Source organism: Onychostoma macrolepis, chromosome 23 (genome assembly GCF_012432095.1).
Source record: "Onychostoma macrolepis isolate SWU-2019 chromosome 23, ASM1243209v1, whole genome shotgun sequence".
Lineage (NCBI taxonomy): Eukaryota > Metazoa > Chordata > Actinopteri > Cypriniformes > Cyprinidae > Onychostoma > Onychostoma macrolepis.
In genome coordinates this window covers 9,859,572-9,877,856 of record NC_081177.1, presented here as the reverse complement: position 1 = coordinate 9,877,856, position 18,285 = coordinate 9,859,572, and the positions used below count along the sequence as shown (strand labels likewise).

Here is an 18,285-nt window from a genome sequence, read left to right as displayed (position 1 = left end):
TGTATTTTAAATGTGACCACTTCAGTCTAACTCTAAACCCCAATTTAATGTGTTAAAAGACAGACACAAAGGACTTGCAATAAATGAATGTATTTTACAAACAGCACAAGTCTTACAAAATATCACACCACTCAAATTGAAAAGCAACCGAGGTGCTAAATCACCTTCAATGTTCAACACAGTAAACAATTGCCATTTTAAAACGATGAAATCTTGACAGTTCAGCGCTGCACAACTACTGGTCCAGAAAACATTGCACCACTGAAAGGAAAATGACTAGTTGTATACGATAAAGAGTGTCCAATCAGTATAATCTTTTTTTAAATTGAACGAGGTACACTACATCCTTCAAAATCCGTAAATTCTCCACGATTTTTTGTTTTTCTACTTTAAATACGGTATAAAAATTCAATAAATTGAGCCAAAACTGCATAAAGACGTAAATCAATGCCATAGTGAAAGTAAAATAATTCTGGCCATGTTCATTTATGATCTTAAGCAATTATGAAACTGAAAGACAAAATGCCCAAACAAAACCAATAGTGTTTTTTCGCATACAAATAATTGCATAGAATTCTCTCAATTTTCTTATCTTGAACCTCTCTATGCTCAAATCTTAGACGGTTCAAAAGCACAGTGTATCTCAAACAACAAATGGATAATTTAAACAAATTTAACATCAGCAGCAGCATCATCATCTTAAATTCTGTATTAAACCTACTGGCTGTAAAATGTAAGCTTGACCATGTTTAAAAACACAGTTTACATTCTACATAGAAAACCTGATAGTCACTACAGCCTTGAACCCTCTAAGAGATTGAGATTTTGCTTGTCGTTCCAAGTAACACATGCAATACACAGATTATACTATATTCAAATCTCGCAAACAGCATAACCTTTTTGGTTCTAGATGCTACAACTAAGTTCAGGTTTCTTGATAAAGAACTCCCAAACTGATGCGGATTCTGTTGTTAATAGAGGATTCAGTGACTGATGGAAGTGCTTATATCAGCCCATCACTTTGGTTGTGAGAATGTTAACAGTACATTAAAACATTTAAAAGCGACTAAAATACAAATGTTACTAGAAAACTCGACAGGTAAAAAAAAAAAAAAAAAAGTAGCGTTAATATGGTTCAAATCGATGTACAAACCAGACATAATATGCAAGTAGAATAATGTAATATATTGCAGCTGTTTCCCAAAGAAAAGAAAAACTCTTAGCCTTGAGGAGTTTCAGGGCTACTTTAGGAGAGGAGAGGCGAAGAAGTGCCCCTGGCGAGGGACGCTGACTGCAGCTCTGCTCCTGCTAGAAAACCTGAAAACAGGATGGATGTTCATAATGGTTAGTTCACTTCTACTCCAACAACACTGGTAGAACGTGATAGGATTCAAACATACTTTGGAGTGATTGCATTGAGGGTTGCGTTCTTCATGCGCTGGGAGAGAGAACTGGTTGATGGGGTCTTAGTCATCTGCTGGTCAGGAGTTGTAAGGGGCCCAAACATACTCGCTACAGGACAAAAAAAAAGTATGTTGTTATAGAAAGAAAAAAAACCACACACACTGAATTCAAGATCAAGTGATGCTATGAAACAACCAAAGTCTTTTTTCTAAGTGCTTGGATATGAAAATTATACTTTTCTGATCAGGAGTTGCGTGGACATTGGAGTTCTCGATGATCATGTGATCACTGCGACCCTGGTCGTTGTTGCTGATCATAAACTGACTCCAGTACTCCACAGGCAGACCCAAGAGCCGCTCAACCACCTGTGAAAGAGAGAGAGAGGAAAAAAAAAAAAAAGAAGCTTGGTGAAAAACTGGGCTAAAACACCAAAAAGTAAAAAGGTACACTTTTGCACAGCCCAGAACTCAATTAAGATCGCTTACTTTAGGCTGTCGTTTTGTGTCCTGCAGGATGGTCATTGGCTCTGGGTCAGGCACGGCGTGACCCACAATTGTGGGCCCAAATACCCGAGCCAGATTGGTTATGTCCATCCTTGTATCTTTGCTCTGGGCCACCCTGCACATGATGGAAAAATACTTAAATATAATAGTCTCATTATATGGAAATAAAACATTTCACAGCCTAAAAACTACCGGGTTTTAATATCCAAGAATGTTGCTCCAAATTAAGATGAATAGTGTTACTAAACTGAGAAACAAATCATCATAAAAACGGTGTGTGATGGAAGCATTTTTTTCTTTAAATATCCAGATATAGCTTTTTTGAATACATCAACTGAATACAATCACTTTTATTGATCGGTAAATGTCTGCAATATAGTTCCTTTATTAGCTCCTCATGTTATATTGCATATAATTGCTGTTAAAAAGGAGACAAAACATTTGGAAGAAAGACTTTTTTTTTTTATCTAAGATTGATGGCATAGAAATCTGGAAAGAATTGTGTAACAATATTATTATTGATGTTTTGTTGAGGAAATAATGCCAGTCAAATACAGGTTAAATACATTTTAACTGTTGAATAGAGGCTGATGTCTACAGCACCACAAATAAATTAAAAATACACAACTAACACCATTTCAAGAGTATAATCATACTTAGAGTTAAGTTTTTGGTAATACTTAAAAATAAACATTTAGACTCTTACACCCTCCAGTACAACAACCCCTTAAAGGGATAGTTCAACTTCACCCAAAAATGAAAATTCTGTCATCATTTATTCATCCTCAAGTAGTTCCAAACCTGTATGAATTTCTTTGTTCTGCCGAACACGAAGATATTTTGAAGAAAGTTTGTAACCAGGCTGTTTTGGGGCACCATTGACTTCCATAGTAGGAAAAACTGCTCTGTTTCCCACATTCTTCAGAATATCTTCCTTTGTGTTCAGCAGAACAAAGACATTCATACAGGTTTGGAACTACATGAGGGAGAGTAAATGAGGACAGAATTTTCATTTTTGGGTGAACTATCCCTTTAGGCACTGATGTTTTTAACAAACTGCTCAAGATGCTTTAACCCTGAAATATTCTTTTAGTGTCACAAATGTAAGTGTAATCTGGTGAGAAACACATTTTGTTTTCGTAATTAGAATTAGCAAGTGGCACCAGCAATAAAGCAAGACAGCAGAATCAGAGACAATGTGTGTCGTTTACCTCTGCAAATGGATGACGAGGAAGGCCAGAGTGTCTCTGTGGGGCTGTGGAAGATCACTGATGTTCTGATACATCAAGGCGATGCTGTTATCATCATCGGACAGCTCTATGAGGAGAGAGAAAAAAATAAAAATTACATTCATAACGTTACAAGATGTCTGTTTCAAACGAATGCTGTTCTTTTCGACTTTCAATTCAAATAATCCCATGTCAACGTATCATGGTTTCCAAATACTGTAAATGCAGCATTGGCTAATATAAAAGACTTTGAAAAAATCTGACCAACCCTAGACTTTTGAAGAGTGGTGTACATTCAGACAGACACTAACCAGCAGCATCCATGAAGGCACGGTTGAGGCGGAAGGTCAGCAGGGGTTCTTTGAGATTCCTCAGGAAGTCCTTGAGGAGACCAGTGATGGCATGGATATCTTCCACCTTGCTGAGCAAGGGAACGCTCTTCCCACGCAGGAACTTCTCTTTCAGGTCCTTGACCACTCGATCAGAACCAGACACTCGGTACAGACCAGTCTATCAAAGCAATATGCAGGTTTTATGCAGGACTGGTCTAGTCTAGTATTAAAGATTTCAGCATCTTTATTGACTTACCTCATGCAGGCCTCTCTGCTCAATCTCATTAACGCAGTGCACCACCAGCGAAGGAATCATGGGAGAGGAGGTGGACACATAATTTGCTAGGATGCCCTATCGGGAAAAAAAATAATAATAAATCACACCAGAAGCAATCAGTGAATAAGGTATGCTTATACTCAAGTTGGATGATAAAGATTTGTCACCTCCTCGAATTTCACTGGAGTCCCAGTCATGGTTGGAATGCAGGGCAGAGGGCAGCGCTCACGGCACTCGGGGTGGGCCACCACACGGCAGTCCCTGCACTTTAGAGAGATCTTCCCAAATTTGATCCTCTTACCACATGGTACACAAGACTCTGGCTTGATCACCTAAGAAAAGAAGAGCCAGGCAGATATGAGCTGTGAGGGCTAAAAACAGATAATTACATTGACTATAATTGGTGTGATATAGTTTTATTGAGTGTACATCACAACCCTGAAGAAAGATCTGTCGCTACTTCCTTTTTGTGACTTTAAAGAGATTTTAGATTTAAGAGATTAAATCATTTAACAATTGTCGGTTAATGGTCAGATGATTGCAAATAAATTAAATATTTGTAAATTATCTTTTTTAGTAAGCGGTTAAATGTTTTAAAACTTCAGATTTAATTATTTATTAGCTTTTCATTCAGCGATATTTCCCTCATGAACCCAGTTTTTAAAAGTCCTGACTTACGCAAACTAGTTATAAATGGAACTAAAATTGCATTGATTTGAGAGATTAAAAAGATTAGTATGCAACAGTGCCTCATACCGTTTTGGAGACAAACTCATGCAGGCGAACACCTCCGTTGCCCTGGGGAGTGCTGGGCTCTGCCATTGATCTCTTGTTCTCTCCATTGGGCTGACTGGGCTGCTTGAACACATCCATAGACTGAACAGAGTCGGTGTCAGCAGTGTCCCACTCCAGAGCAGCTGAAGAACAAAGCAGAGAGAAGCACTGCTCACTACTGCAGAATACTTAAACAGAAATGCAAAGGCTCGGGGTGTGAGAAATGATCAGGAAAAACATCCCATACAAAACAACCCTCTCATAAAAAAAATAAAATAATTTTTTTTTTATACATCAAGAGTACCAGGCTGGAAACTCAACAAGGGGTCAATTTAAAACACCCCAGAGTCATACAAACCACATATTAAATTATTAAAAATATTAATCTTTGACCCTGTTCGATAAAACAACGCATATTTATGATACTGCAACCACCATATCATGACTCACTGCGGAGCTTGTTTGTAATACAGCAGCCTGCACATTATTATTCAGTCAATAAGAAAATGGCATAATCAATGACTCATGCAAATATTCTCTTGAGCGCCCTCACGAATGACAATAATAAATTTAGTGAAGTGGGCTTACCAGTTTTTCGGCGGCTCCGGGTCCAGTAAGGAACAGCTTCCACTGTGGTGACAGCTTCAATGGGTCCACCATCAGCAGGCACCGTCACGGTGGTCTTAGCCACCAGAGACTCATTACCCTGAGAAAAACGTGACTTGAATTAATTGTCAAACAATTTCTAGCCGATTACACATTCAACTAAAATATGGCGGTATTAACTGGACATTAACAGCATACAGACACCAAAATCAACCAGGGAATAGCTTGTTGGCTCTCACAATGTCAAGAGAAGACAAAACCTTCCAATATTCACACTCCTATGGGTTGTTGGGACTGGTGGAAACATTTTACTCGTAATGACTAAAGCAAAGCCCTGCAGGGAGCCTTTAAACTGAAGAGTCATTCTTGTGCTTATGTAACCCGCTCTTACTTTCTCAGAGGTACGGCCGGTGGAACGGGACCTCTTGGCAGCAGCAGGGGGGCCGTCTGTGTGGTTTCGGGAGGAGCGCTGCATTGAGACAGATTAAATGATCAGAAATTGATTGAAATTGGGAAGGAATGTAATTAAATACGGCTTTGTTGGGAAACTTACTCTCTTTTGCCGTTTCTTGAGACGAACAGTCCTTACTGCAGAAGAGTCCCAGTCCTTTTTTCAAAGAAAAGTTAATTTAAAAATAAATTACTGCAACAACAAAACTCAATCAATAAAAGATGAGACAGTCTAAAAAAATTTAAATGTTATAGAATAATGTTTTTAATATTCAAGGAAAAGACATACCAAAGAATCATCAGTTTTATCATAACTGATGTCTGACAAGATAGAGGCCGATTCATCAATGGTGGTCAGTCTAGTAGAATGTGAAAACACAAAAACAAAATTAAGGTAAGACAAGTTACAGCAGTAAGAAACAATTCAATCACGAAAACCAGCTCTTTTGTCTTTTATGACATTTATGTAATTATCTTGAAGGAGTGGATTGCAGATCTACAATGGCCCTTGTAATAATGTTAATTCTAATATTTTTTGAATAATTATTTATCACAGTTACATTTATACATGTTAGAAAATAAGTTGAATATGGCTTTAGTCTGCCTTTTTATTCTCTAAGGATCTCATTGTGTGCGTGTCGTTAACCATATTTGATCAGATTCAGGGCAGAGCCCGGCAACCTAGAAGTACAGATAAGTGTTCTCTGCGTATGTGTGTGAATGTCTATCTTTGCAGCTAGATGCAGAGAGAGAGCTCTAGGAGGAAATCGCCATTTGCCATCACCCTGATGTCCAGGGTAACAGATATACGTCTCTGGAGAGACCTATTGCGTCTGACCTCTCTGATCAATTGTCACCAAAATAATCACTAGAAGATATGCTTCGAGTTTTATGTCCATGTGTGGAGATTTTCTAAGTTTATCTACCAACCAGAATCTTGCTTTTACTTATGTATTGACGTAATCAGTGACCTCTGTTACAACTACTGGTGTCTAGAACATATACACAGAGCGGCCTATGAACTCCATCGCGAGTGTTGAAGCGGACTTCTGCTGATGAAACTGCAAACTATGTTCTTCAGTAAATTTTTCTTTAATTTATCGCATCCCAAAGAAAGAAAGAAAAATAACACCATCTGTGTTATATTTTACCAAAATGTAATAAATGTAACATTTGCCAAAAGAAGGTTCATGGGAAAGGTTTAATGAAAGTTTTAAAAAAAATCACCAAATAAAAAATAAGATTAAATTAGATTAAAAAAAAAAAAAAAAAAAAATACAAATAAATTAAACAATACACAACTAAAATAAATAGAAAAAAAACTTATTTTTTTTTAAATAGCATTATTTAATTATAGCAGTTTTTCACAGTATAAATGGGGTCTTTACAAAATAAACTATATAGATGCCTGTTAAATTTTACAATGGGGTCCCCTTACAATAGATGTTCATATTTGGATTGTCTGTTGCATCTAAAAGATTGATAAACCCTGGTCTAATGTTTTATGATTCCAATCAAATCTTGAAAGATTTCAGACGTAAAATGGGTTGATAATGTGCTTGACCATGTTCATTCTCTTACCGTCGGCTAGTGTTGAGGTTTGCAGGATTCTGGGACCGGGCGTTCAGAAAGGCCAGAGCGGAGCGCTGCTCCTCATTTAACTGGATGCTGTTACTGGAGCCTTCAGTCACCAGCAGCTCCCGGATGAGCTGGATCTGACGGTCCTGCAGTACAAGAAAGCGTCTGGTTTTAGCCCAAATTCAGAGAACAGGGCTACAGCACAAGCAACATGCAAAAAGAAGCCTACAAACCAGTTTTGCACAGTCAGCCTCAGCTTTCTGTCTCCGACGGATCTCTACATCTACTTGGTTGCGGGCATGTTTGAGCTTGACCTCCAGCGCTCCTCGCTCCGTCTCAGCCTTGGTGAGCACCTCCTTACACACATTCAGCTCCTGCTCGAGTCTCAGCCATTTACGACGGCTGTCCTCAAAGTTCAAAGCCATCTGAATGAACTCTGACAAAGACAAAGAATGGCAGTGAATATTTAGTGTATGTATGTATTTTATTTTAAATTTTCAAACCACAACAAGTACTTACGGGGCTCAATGCTTTCATTGAGAACATCAACTTGTGCCCGCAGGCTTTCAAAAATGCTGTGAAGATTGATCACAGCAGTCTCCATGTCCTCCTGTATTGCAGAAAAACATTTTAAGTGTGTATACCATTTCATACAAGGTAGATTATTTTGCTTCTAGTTATATCCTTCCGAGACCCAGCAACTTATTTGAAGTTGGCATATGATTATTGTTAATATCTCGTGACCATACATGCCACTGTTTGGACACTGTGTGGCTTTTTAATAATACATAATATTGGGGGCGTGGCTAAATATTTAATATTAATATGTATCTGAATAAAACATACAAAATAATAATAATAATAATAATAGTAGCAGTAGTAGCACAAAAAAAATGCAAAAACGTAAAAGTGCAAAATGAAGTGACGATATTAAATATTAATAACTTATTTTAAGAAAATCCTTTGGAAAAAAAAAAAAAAAGTGTACTAAACACCACAATAATGGTAATAAATATACCTCGTTTTTTGCTGGGATTATGAGGCTAAAATTGTAGATAACATAACCGCTCACGTATTTAAATCACGATATGATCAATGATGAACAATGGAAATACAGTAAAACACTAGCATGGGTCTTACAAACGACTCAACAAATCAAACACTAATACATTTAAAGCATGCCAGCAAATATTTTAACTTACGGATTCGTGTAGACGCCCAGCCTTGTGTGTGAAACGACGTGATTCAAAATTATAACTTGAAAATAAATTTTTCCCAGGGACAACAGCACCGTACCGGTTTGTTCAACCAGGTTTACCCGGATATGTTGTTAACGTTAGCATCTAGAAGAGTTGCGTTTCAAATTTACCCGCCAGCCAATCAACGCCGGCCGGGCGTGTTGACGTAGCACGTCGACGCAGTACGTCTGCTGTAGCAAAGACTTGGCTGTGCTGCTTTGTTGTCTTAGGGGGTCTGCATCAGGTCTGCATAGACTCAACAATTTCAAAGTATATATATAATTTCGTACTAAATAGTGTATAAAAATGTGAAACTGGGCATAATGTAGTTTCTTAAAAAAAAAAAAAAAAAGTCTAAAATTCATCTCCACTGAGTCGTTATTTAAACCTGGCGAAAATGTTTAAGGCATGAGAGAGGTCCATGAAAAAAAATCAGAGAACAGCATTGTAATAATATAGATAATTATAAATAATGAATAGATTATAAAAATGAGATTTAACGAAATAAATTAATTAGACTAAAATAAACAAAAATATTAAAACAAGTAATTTATCTTTTAAATAAATAAATATAAATTTTTATATCTATATAAACAATGCTTCTAACAGTAGCCTACAGTGTTTTAGAAAAAGAAATGTAATACTGTAATGTAAATGAAAATAAACATTTTCCAAATAAAATTTTACCCATATAGTAATTTTCACAGTATAAAGTGGGTCTTTATATACGGAATGCCTTTTCAATTTTAGGATAAGGATCCCTCGCATGAGGATGATTAGGGGTCTGTGGCATCTTCAGAAACCTTGTCCTAAGGCTACTTTTTATGCTGGTAATTTAAATGGGCCAGACATAAATTAATTAGGTAAATAAAATTAATTAATATTTTCCTTTCTGTAGATGCATAATTGATTATTTATGCCTATTTTCCTTCTATCTAAATAGTTTGTCAGACTGAGACTTTGCATTATTCAAGCTATCATTTTACCTGCTCTCTATCCTGTCTTTTAATTTATTGATCACTTTTACTATCTATCTATCTATTTATCTATCTATTTCAGCTCACTGTTAATCAAGCATGTACAGTGTGACTAATGCCTCAGACAAATTAGAAAAAGGGGCAGAAGCCAGAAGCAGCGTGTTGTCTTGATTAATATCCAGTTGGTCAATAGGCTCTGACACTGTAACTATGGGAGAAGAGAGAGAGAGAGGGTGAGGGATGGCCAACTTTACACCATCCTATTAAAGGGATCCGCCAGTGGGGTGTGTAGAGCAACTTGCAGCACGAACTCAAACAAGGCTTTGAAGTGCTGGAAGAGCAGTGAACTGCATTAGGAGCTGGATCTGTGCTGAATCCTTCAAACATGATTGCCACCACACAGCAGAACATGACAACGGAGCTGGTAAACGAAGCTAAACAGCATGTTTTATGTTTTGCATGAGCAAAGACTAAATGCGGACTGCCGACAGACGGTGTTGATGCTGTATTTTACACATCTGTGTGAACTAGAGCCGCAGCAAAGGAGCGCGTGCACGTGCGAGAGAATACAAATCCGTGCACGCGACCACTATTCTCTTTCATATCCTGTTTCTGAACTGTATCTAAGCTTGTTTCAACTCATGTACCCGTCAAAGTACATTTAAACACGTGCTTTTTCAGCACAGGTGTTGCTCGCATCGATTCGCCTCGGTTTTCATTCATACTTTCAGAGGAGCTGTCCGTATCCCTCCATCTGCTTCGCTCCGTTACACCAGTTACTACTGCAGTGCTTTCCAGTGACTCGCTGATTAACGAAGTAGGGATTTTACAAAGAACTTAATATCAGCCTGTCGTTTTTAACTTCTTCTAAAAGGTTTTGATATCTGAGTAAGATATTTGTGTTGTTGTGTCGCGCAGCTGAAGCTGACAGCTGCCTTGAAGTGATGTGAATTCCCTGTGAAGATGGCAAGAGCTCTGGACGTTTATTTCGTGTTTTAAGATTGGAAAAGCCGCGATATTCTGTGAGAAACCCTAATGAGACTCTTTGTCCATCCTACAAATATATCTGCATGAGAGTCAATGATGTGAAGAACACTGTCCGGATCTTTATGTTATTCAAAATACAAAATGACTCGAATATCAATAGGACTAAAATGTTTAAAAGTCATTTTTAACATTATTTTTTAGGTGTTAAAACAATAAAAAGTCTAGAGGTTGTAACTGTTCAGAGGTTGTTATAGCCTATAGCCTATATTAAATATTTAATAAAATGAATTTTTTAATAAAATATTTAAAAATATATAGGCTATTTATTGAAAAATAAGAAGTGAAGAATTAAAAAAAATGTTTTTTTTTTTTTATTTGATTAAATTTTACATATTTCTACATTTCTATTTCTACATAGTGTTAGCAAACCAACATAAAAGAAGCCATTTTGTTGTCATGCGACTAAGACATTACAGAGTGTTTGTGAGTTGTGTGGCATTGTTTTCATGCCATAATTAAGCCAAATTAAGGCCAAAATATTACTTTAATATAAATTTAATTCATAAATTAAAGTTAGTGTGACAAACATTTCCACGATATCCATATATTTCAACATAGCAATAATCTTTTTATTGTGAATGTGTGAGACTTCAGATTTATTAGCCTCTAAATAACCGGAAGAATAACAAAGTGCAGAAAAAGTACTATTTGCTACATGATTAGCATAATAAATTAAACTAATATGATAAAAGCAGCATAACAAATAGTTCTTAAATGCACAATAAAGTTGATATAAACATATTTTAAATAATATAATATTATTTTTGCACTATGGTAATGATGATGGTGCTTAATTGTTGTGAAAATAAAGTCAACAATGCAAAAAAGGTCCTAAAACAGGTTATATTTTCTTCATTTTCCTTTGAATTTAGGGTGAAATATAACTGTTCCCCAGTTCTTGATACATTTCTGCCACATAAATATGATTTTCACGTCTCTTTCCAATACAGATTACTGTGGTCTGTACTCCTTGCCAGGAAACACAATCTCTAGAATACCATAGCTCCTGGTCAGTGTTTGCACAGTAATTCATGCTGCACTGATAGGCATGATCACCTAGCGAATGGCGCTTATTTCTGAAATGTTTATGTAAGAGCCTATTCTAGAAGGTTGTTAGAGTGTAAGGGAGTGTGAAGGAGCAGCGTTTCTCCTCTATGGTTGCAGATGACTCATATGATGCATCTTTAACCGAAACATAATCAAATCACTCCCTCTCTTTGTAGTCCCCAGCTCATTTGCATATATTCTGCCTGGTGCCACGACCATTAAGAGCAACCTGCATGCGTAGAGCGATGGCAATAAACGGCCAGAGAAGTGCTGACATGTCAGAAATGTCACCGTGACAAAATGTTATTGTTGATTCTGCATTTGTGTTTGCGAATGAAAAAACAGTAGAAAAAGCAACAAGAGTTAAGTAGGTGCACAGCGGTATGAATGTCAATATGATGCCAAACACAAGAAAATTTCAGTGTGCAAATTCTATTAATCTAGTCATCATTGTCTTTATGGAGTGAGTGGGACTGTGTGTACAGCGCTGTTTCTAGCAGATAAGAAACACCCAGAGTAATTAGTGTCTTTTGCATTAACTTTTCCCTTCACACCTGAAAACTAATGTTCTGCATCATTCCTGTAATTAGTTTTTTACATAACTGCTGCAATGATGAAATTCAATGTGCAATTAGTGTGCAGACATTATTGAACATTACACACTATATTCAATTAAAGATACATTTTCAATATTTTGTTTTTGCTTTTCTTAGTGTTTTCACTTAATGATGTTCTTAGCCACAAAGAATTTATTTCACGGGTTAAAGTGATCAATAACAGGGCGATTACTGTGATAAAGTGCATAGTATTTGGCTAGACATGTGATCTCAACTTCGCATGATTTGAAATACAAGTTTTATAGGTCGGTGATATGCTTTCAAAAATATTTACAAAACGTATGTATTGTAAAACATTTCTAATGAGGAAAAAATGACTTTGAGTGTGCCTTTAAAATTATGGTTCATCATCTAAGTGTTGAGTGACAGGAAATTATTTTACCCATGGTGGGAAGGTTTGAATTTACTCTGCTCATGTCAGAGCAACTTATGCTTACCTCAGCAACAAAAGCTCTACAGATCTGTCTCATTCAGTGCATTGGATTGAACCTTCTGGCAGAAGGAAGACTACATTTTGCATTAGGAGGAATATTAAATAACAATATTTAAAATATTTACAATAAATTACAATAATGTAATTTAGTAATTACATTATTGTGTTATGCCAGAGACAAAAATTGATATTGTGTGTGCAGTTTTGTTCATATTTAAAATAATATTAAAATATTATAATGTATAGTAAAATAATATAATATATAAAATGATATACAAAATATAATATAAGATAATAAATGGTAAACAATATAAAATAAAATGATACATAAAATAAATAAAATAAATATTAATAAAAGTAAAACTTTTAATAATATAAAATACAATATAGTGTAAAATATAATATACATTTAGAATATAAAAATTATAGTATAATTATTACAATATAATATATAAATAATATAAAACAAAATGTAATATAAGATAAGATAATACATAAAATAAATAAATATTAATAAAAAGTGAAATATACAATAATATAAAATATAGTGCAAAATAATATAATATGTGTAAAGTGATATAAAATAAATAAATAAATGTAAAAATATAATATAAGATAATAAACAGTAAACAATATAAAATAAAATAATACATGAAATAAATAAAATAAATATTAACAAAATGTAATATAAGATAAGATAATACAATATATGATGGTATACAATATCAAATAAAATAATACATAAAATAAAAATATTAATAAAAAGTGAAATATATAATAATATAAAATATAGTGTAAAAGAATATAATATAATGTGTAAAGTGATATAAAAAATCTAAATAAAATCTAAATACAAAATAAATATTACAAAATTATAATATAATATGTAGTGTAAAATAATATAATATATAAAAATCTAAATAGAAATCTAAACATATAATATAAACTACAGTATAAAATAAAGTATAACATAATATATAATATAAAAATATAATGTTTAAAATATATATTAATGAAAAATAACAATAGTGTAAAATATCTTCATATATCATCATATCATACCGTATCGTATCATATGTATCATTTAATATGATATGAAGATAGCATGTTGTTAAAAAGCACTTTGGCAACCACATATCCTGCAGGCAACTACTCTTTTGCATGAGGTCCAAAAAATGTAAAAATCTAATCCATCAATTAATATTAAAATGTTATCTGAGCAAATATCCATTGATCATTTGGAAAGTTTTATTCGTCAGAGATACAAATGAGGAAATGATATTTAGAACTGTGTTTTCCTCTCAGATTATTGACAGGTAGAAGGTCTCCTGAGACAGCGACCACTTTGTCCCCTGCTTCGAATGTTAGCGTGAACGAAGCCGTGCAGGAAGCTCATTAATTATGTATCTGTAGTTTGTGTCATCGATTTGAGCTGCATAACACGCTTTCAGCCTTTCCTTTGTTATGGCTCTGTTCATGAGGAGCTGTTTCACAGCACGCTCACTGTTCAGTAGGTTTTGGATCAAATGGCTGGAGTTGGCTGGAGATTGTTTAGTGCGGTTCCTCTTTGCATTTTCAAACAGCGATAATGATTTAAGTGCGTTTTTTCTTCTGAGCGAGGCCTTGGCAGTTTTCTGAAATGTGTGATTGACAAGTTTGCTCAGAGGGAGAGTATCTGTGAAAGAATATGACTGCAAACACCTCCAGTTAGATGTTATTTATTCAAAATGCAGATTCGTTTCTGATGGTAATATTTCATATCCTAGACTTCAGTAAAACCAATGCATCTCATTACCGTGAGAGGAAAACCATGATTTCAGCTGACTTTGTGCTATCCGCTTTTGGCAGATACTCTGAGCACGTCCTGACAGTTACTCCTGATCATGATTGAGTGGGCTTTCTGTTTGCGTGAAAGATCCTTAATAAAGCATTCTATGTCTAATATCTTTGTGAGTAAAGCTTAGTGTCTCCACATTGTAATAAATCCAGCTAGATGTCAATTAAATGTGAGTCATTTTTCTTAGACAGTATTGCCTGACAGCTGCAAATGATTCATCCCCAAACATTCTCTGTTATGCTGATGGCAGCACTTTATATTCATCAAAGCTTTTGCTTTTTTGCTTTCTCATTCATTGCAGGTACATGTACTCCAGTAATGTCCACGAGACAATCTATATTGGATAAAGATATTGTCCAATATTGTTTCATTTTCATTTTATTTTATTTTAAATATCTTATATGATATAGATTATTTAACTTTTATGCAGAACTGGTCTTGAAATTGTAATATTTTATTATATATATTATTATTATTATTATAAAATTATTTTTATTATTTTATATATATATATATATATATATATATATATATATATATATATATATATACATTATATATAATAAAATCATATTTTATTATTTATAATTGGTCTTATTAGTAGTTATACTACACTATATATATGATTTGTAATTAATTGTTAGTATTAGTATTTTTATTGTTAATATTTATGATATTTGCTAAGCTATATCTGCTATATCTATATCTCGTTTTTTACTTGAGAAGGAACGGATGTTATAAGATGTAATTATTCATCAGCAAATTAAATTAGTTTCCTCAGTGGGAACACAACAACATTGCCACTAAATGTATATGATTATTATGATCTATGTTTATACTGTAAAAGTGATAAGTTGACTTAACTTTAAAAAATTGAGGAAACCCATTGCCTTACAATTTTTAAGTAAATTATAATTGTCAAGTTTACTTAATAATTTTAAGGCAACGGGTTTCCTAAATTCTTTAAGTTAAGTCAACTTATCACTTTTACAGTATATATATATATATATATATATATATATATACAGTGGGTACGGAAAGTATTCAGACCCCCTTAAATTTTTCACTCTTTGTTATATTGCAGCCATTTGCTAAAATCATTTAAGTTCATTTTTTTCCTCATTAATGTACACACAGCACCCGATATTGACAGAAAAACACAGAATTGTTGACATTTTTGCAGATTTATTAAAAAAGAAAAACTGAAATATCACATGGTCCTAAGTATTCAGATCCTTTGCTGTGACACTCATATATTTAACTCAGGTGCTGTCCATTTCTTCTGATCATCCTTGAGATGGTTCTACACCTTCATTTGAGTCCAGCTGTGTTTGATTATACTGATTGGACTTGATTAGGAAAGCCACACACCTGTCTATATAAGACCTTACAGCTCACAGTGCATGTCAGAGCAAATGAGAATCATGAGGTCAAAGGAACTGCCTGAAGAGCTCAGAGACAGAATTGTGGCAAGGCACAGATCTGGCCAAGGTTACAAAAAAATTTCTGCTGCACTTAAGGTTCCTAAGAGCACAGTGGCCTCCATAATCCTTAAATGGAAGACGTTTGGGACGACCAGAACCCTTCCTAGAGCTGGCCGTCCGCCAAACTGAGCTATCGGGGAGAAGAGCCTTGGTGAGAGAGGTAAAGAAGAACCCAAAGATCACTGTGGCTGAGCTCCAGAGATGCAGTCGGGAGATGGGAGAAAGTTGTAGAAAGTCAACCATCACTGCAGCCCTCCACCAGTCGGGGCTTTATGGCAGAGTGGCCCGACGGAAGCCTCTCCTCAGTGCAAGACACATGAAAGCCCGCATGGAGTTTCCTAAAAAACACCTGAATAAGATTCTCTGGTCTGATGAGACCAAGATAGAACTTTTTGGCCTTAATTCTAAGCGGTATGTGTGGAGAAAACCAGGCACCGTTCATCACCTGTCCAATACAGTCCCAACAGTGAAGCATGGTGGTGGCAGCATCATGCTGTGGGGGTGTTTTTCAGCTGCAGGGACAGGACGACTGGTTGCAATCGAGGGAAAGATGAATGCGGCCAAGTAGAGGGATATCCTGGACGAAAACCTTCTCCAGAGTGCTCAGGACCTCAGCTAAAATAACGAAGGAGTGGCTTCACAACAACTCCGTGACTGTTCTTGAATGGCCCAGCCAGAACCCTGACTTAAACCCAATTGAGCATCTCTGGAGAGACCTAAAAATGGCTGTCCACCAACGTTTACCATCCAACCTGACAGAACTGGAGAGGATCTGCAAGGAGGAATGGCAGACGATCCCCAAATCCAGGTGTGAAAAACTTGTTGCATCTTTCCCAAAAAGACTAATGTCTGTATTAGATCAAAAGGGTGCTTCTACTAAATACTGAGCAAAGGGTCTGAATACTTAGGACCATGTGATATTTCAGTTTTTCTTTTTTAATAAATCTGCAAAAATGTCAACAATTCTGTGTTTTTCTGTCAATATCGGGTGCTGTGTGTACATTAATGAGGAAAAAAAATGAACTTGAATGATTTTAGCAAATGGCTGCAATATAACAAAGAGTGAAAATTTAAGGGGGTCTGAATACTTTCCGTACCCACTGTATATATATATTCGATATGTACTGTGTGTATATATATATATATATATATATATATATATATATATATATATAAACATTCCTAAGAGCTCACTGTATTGCAATACCAGTCCACTCTTTATTAGAAAACATCTCAAGCCCATTTATATTTGTATTCAGCGGTTAGTGCTTAAATTGCTGTGATTAGTCAGACAATTTGCGTGCAGTGACATCTTTCAAAATGAATTGTGGGAATTAGCTTCCTCCCATTACCAAAGTAAAGGCAAAATGTAGAACCCTGTCACACAGTACAACGCTTGCTTGTATTCGGGGATGACTCCTCTAAATCATTTAATTGTCTAATGAGGATTGGGTCACACTCTACATTATGGTGTTGAAATGTAATTATATAAGCAATCACTGGGTAAAATTAATTACATTTACTTAAAGGTGAAGTGTGTCTTTTTTTCAATGTTAAAATTCTCATTATCATTTTTCAGCTTAATATGCAGAGACTTTAAGTATGGATAATGTTTAGTTATTATTTTAGTAAATTTACATTTGCTCTGGCTCTGAACTGATAGGTAACACCCACTTTTTAACATCCAATCAATTCCTCATGTATGAAATCAAGCTCTGATATAATCTTTCGCTCTTAAATAAATAAAAGAAAGTAGAATTAAAATATATAAAATACTACATAAAATGTATATTATTAGAAAGTATAATATACATACATGGAATGCGGAAGCATGATACACTGCCATTCAAAAGTTTGGGATAAAAAAGAAACCAAAATGAATACGTTTACTGAACAAGGACACATTATATTGATTAAAAGTCACAGTAAGAATGTTTTCAGCATTGATCATAAGAACTAGCATTAATAATTGAGCACCAATAATAACTGCTAATAATTAAGCAGCAAATCAGCAGAATTGATTTTTAAAGGATCATGTGAGACTGAAGACTGGAGTAATATGCTGAAAATTTAGCGTTGCTATAAAAGAATAAATGTGTCATGTAATGTCGGAGCAAGGGAGAACGCAGGAGTCTCAAACTTCACTTGAATCAAGTTTAATACTGAAAACGCAGGGTAATCCAACTCAGGAGCAAAATCAAACAACGAGTAACAAAGTAGATCGGACCAAGAACTAAGGAACAGACAGGAACTAATACACACAGGTGAAACAGAACGAACAATGATTAATTAATAAGAACAGGAACTACCAAATAAGGTCAGACAGGAACGCAACAGTGACTCAATTCTAAAATATATTACAATAGAAAACAGTTATTTTAAATTTTAATAATATTTCACAATATTATTGTTTTTACTGTATTTTTAATCAAATAAATGTAACATTTTCAAA

At 34.9% G+C, this 18,285-nt stretch overlaps 2 protein-coding genes across 5 annotated transcripts in view; one reads left to right on the top strand and one right to left on the bottom strand.

Annotated features, from left to right (window-relative positions):
* Positions 1-136: 136 nt before the first annotated feature.
* racgap1 (Rac GTPase activating protein 1) lies at positions 137-8,516 on the bottom strand. The gene is made up of 17 exons (XM_058763835.1): positions 8,356-8,516; positions 7,673-7,763; positions 7,387-7,589; positions 7,157-7,299; positions 5,865-5,934; positions 5,679-5,732; positions 5,517-5,594; positions 5,108-5,225; positions 4,502-4,662; positions 3,913-4,077; positions 3,725-3,820; positions 3,448-3,646; positions 3,119-3,224; positions 1,890-2,022; positions 1,640-1,769; positions 1,401-1,512; positions 137-1,317 (listed from the first exon to the last, which is right to left on the bottom strand). The coding sequence occupies exons 2-17, from the start codon at positions 7,755-7,757 to the stop codon at positions 1,242-1,244; spliced, it is 1,929 nt and encodes a 642-aa protein (XP_058619818.1). The 5' UTR covers positions 7,758-7,763; positions 8,356-8,516; the 3' UTR covers positions 137-1,241.
* A 1,073-nt stretch (positions 8,517-9,589) lies between these two features.
* The window catches only part of LOC131532423 (inactive dipeptidyl peptidase 10), a 55,034-nt gene continuing 46,338 nt past the window's right edge, over positions 9,590-18,285 (top strand). For 2 of the 4 annotated variants that reach the window (XM_058764066.1, XM_058764064.1), the window contains exon 1: positions 9,592-9,792. Coding sequence is in view for 2 of the 4 variants with exons in the window: in XM_058764062.1 (XP_058620045.1) it covers positions 9,754-9,792 (39 nt within the window). In the remaining 2 variants the exon portion in view is untranslated. Of the gene's footprint in view, positions 9,793-18,285 lie in introns of all 4 variants that reach the window. The other 2 variants (XM_058764062.1, XM_058764063.1) reach the window with 2 other exon arrangements.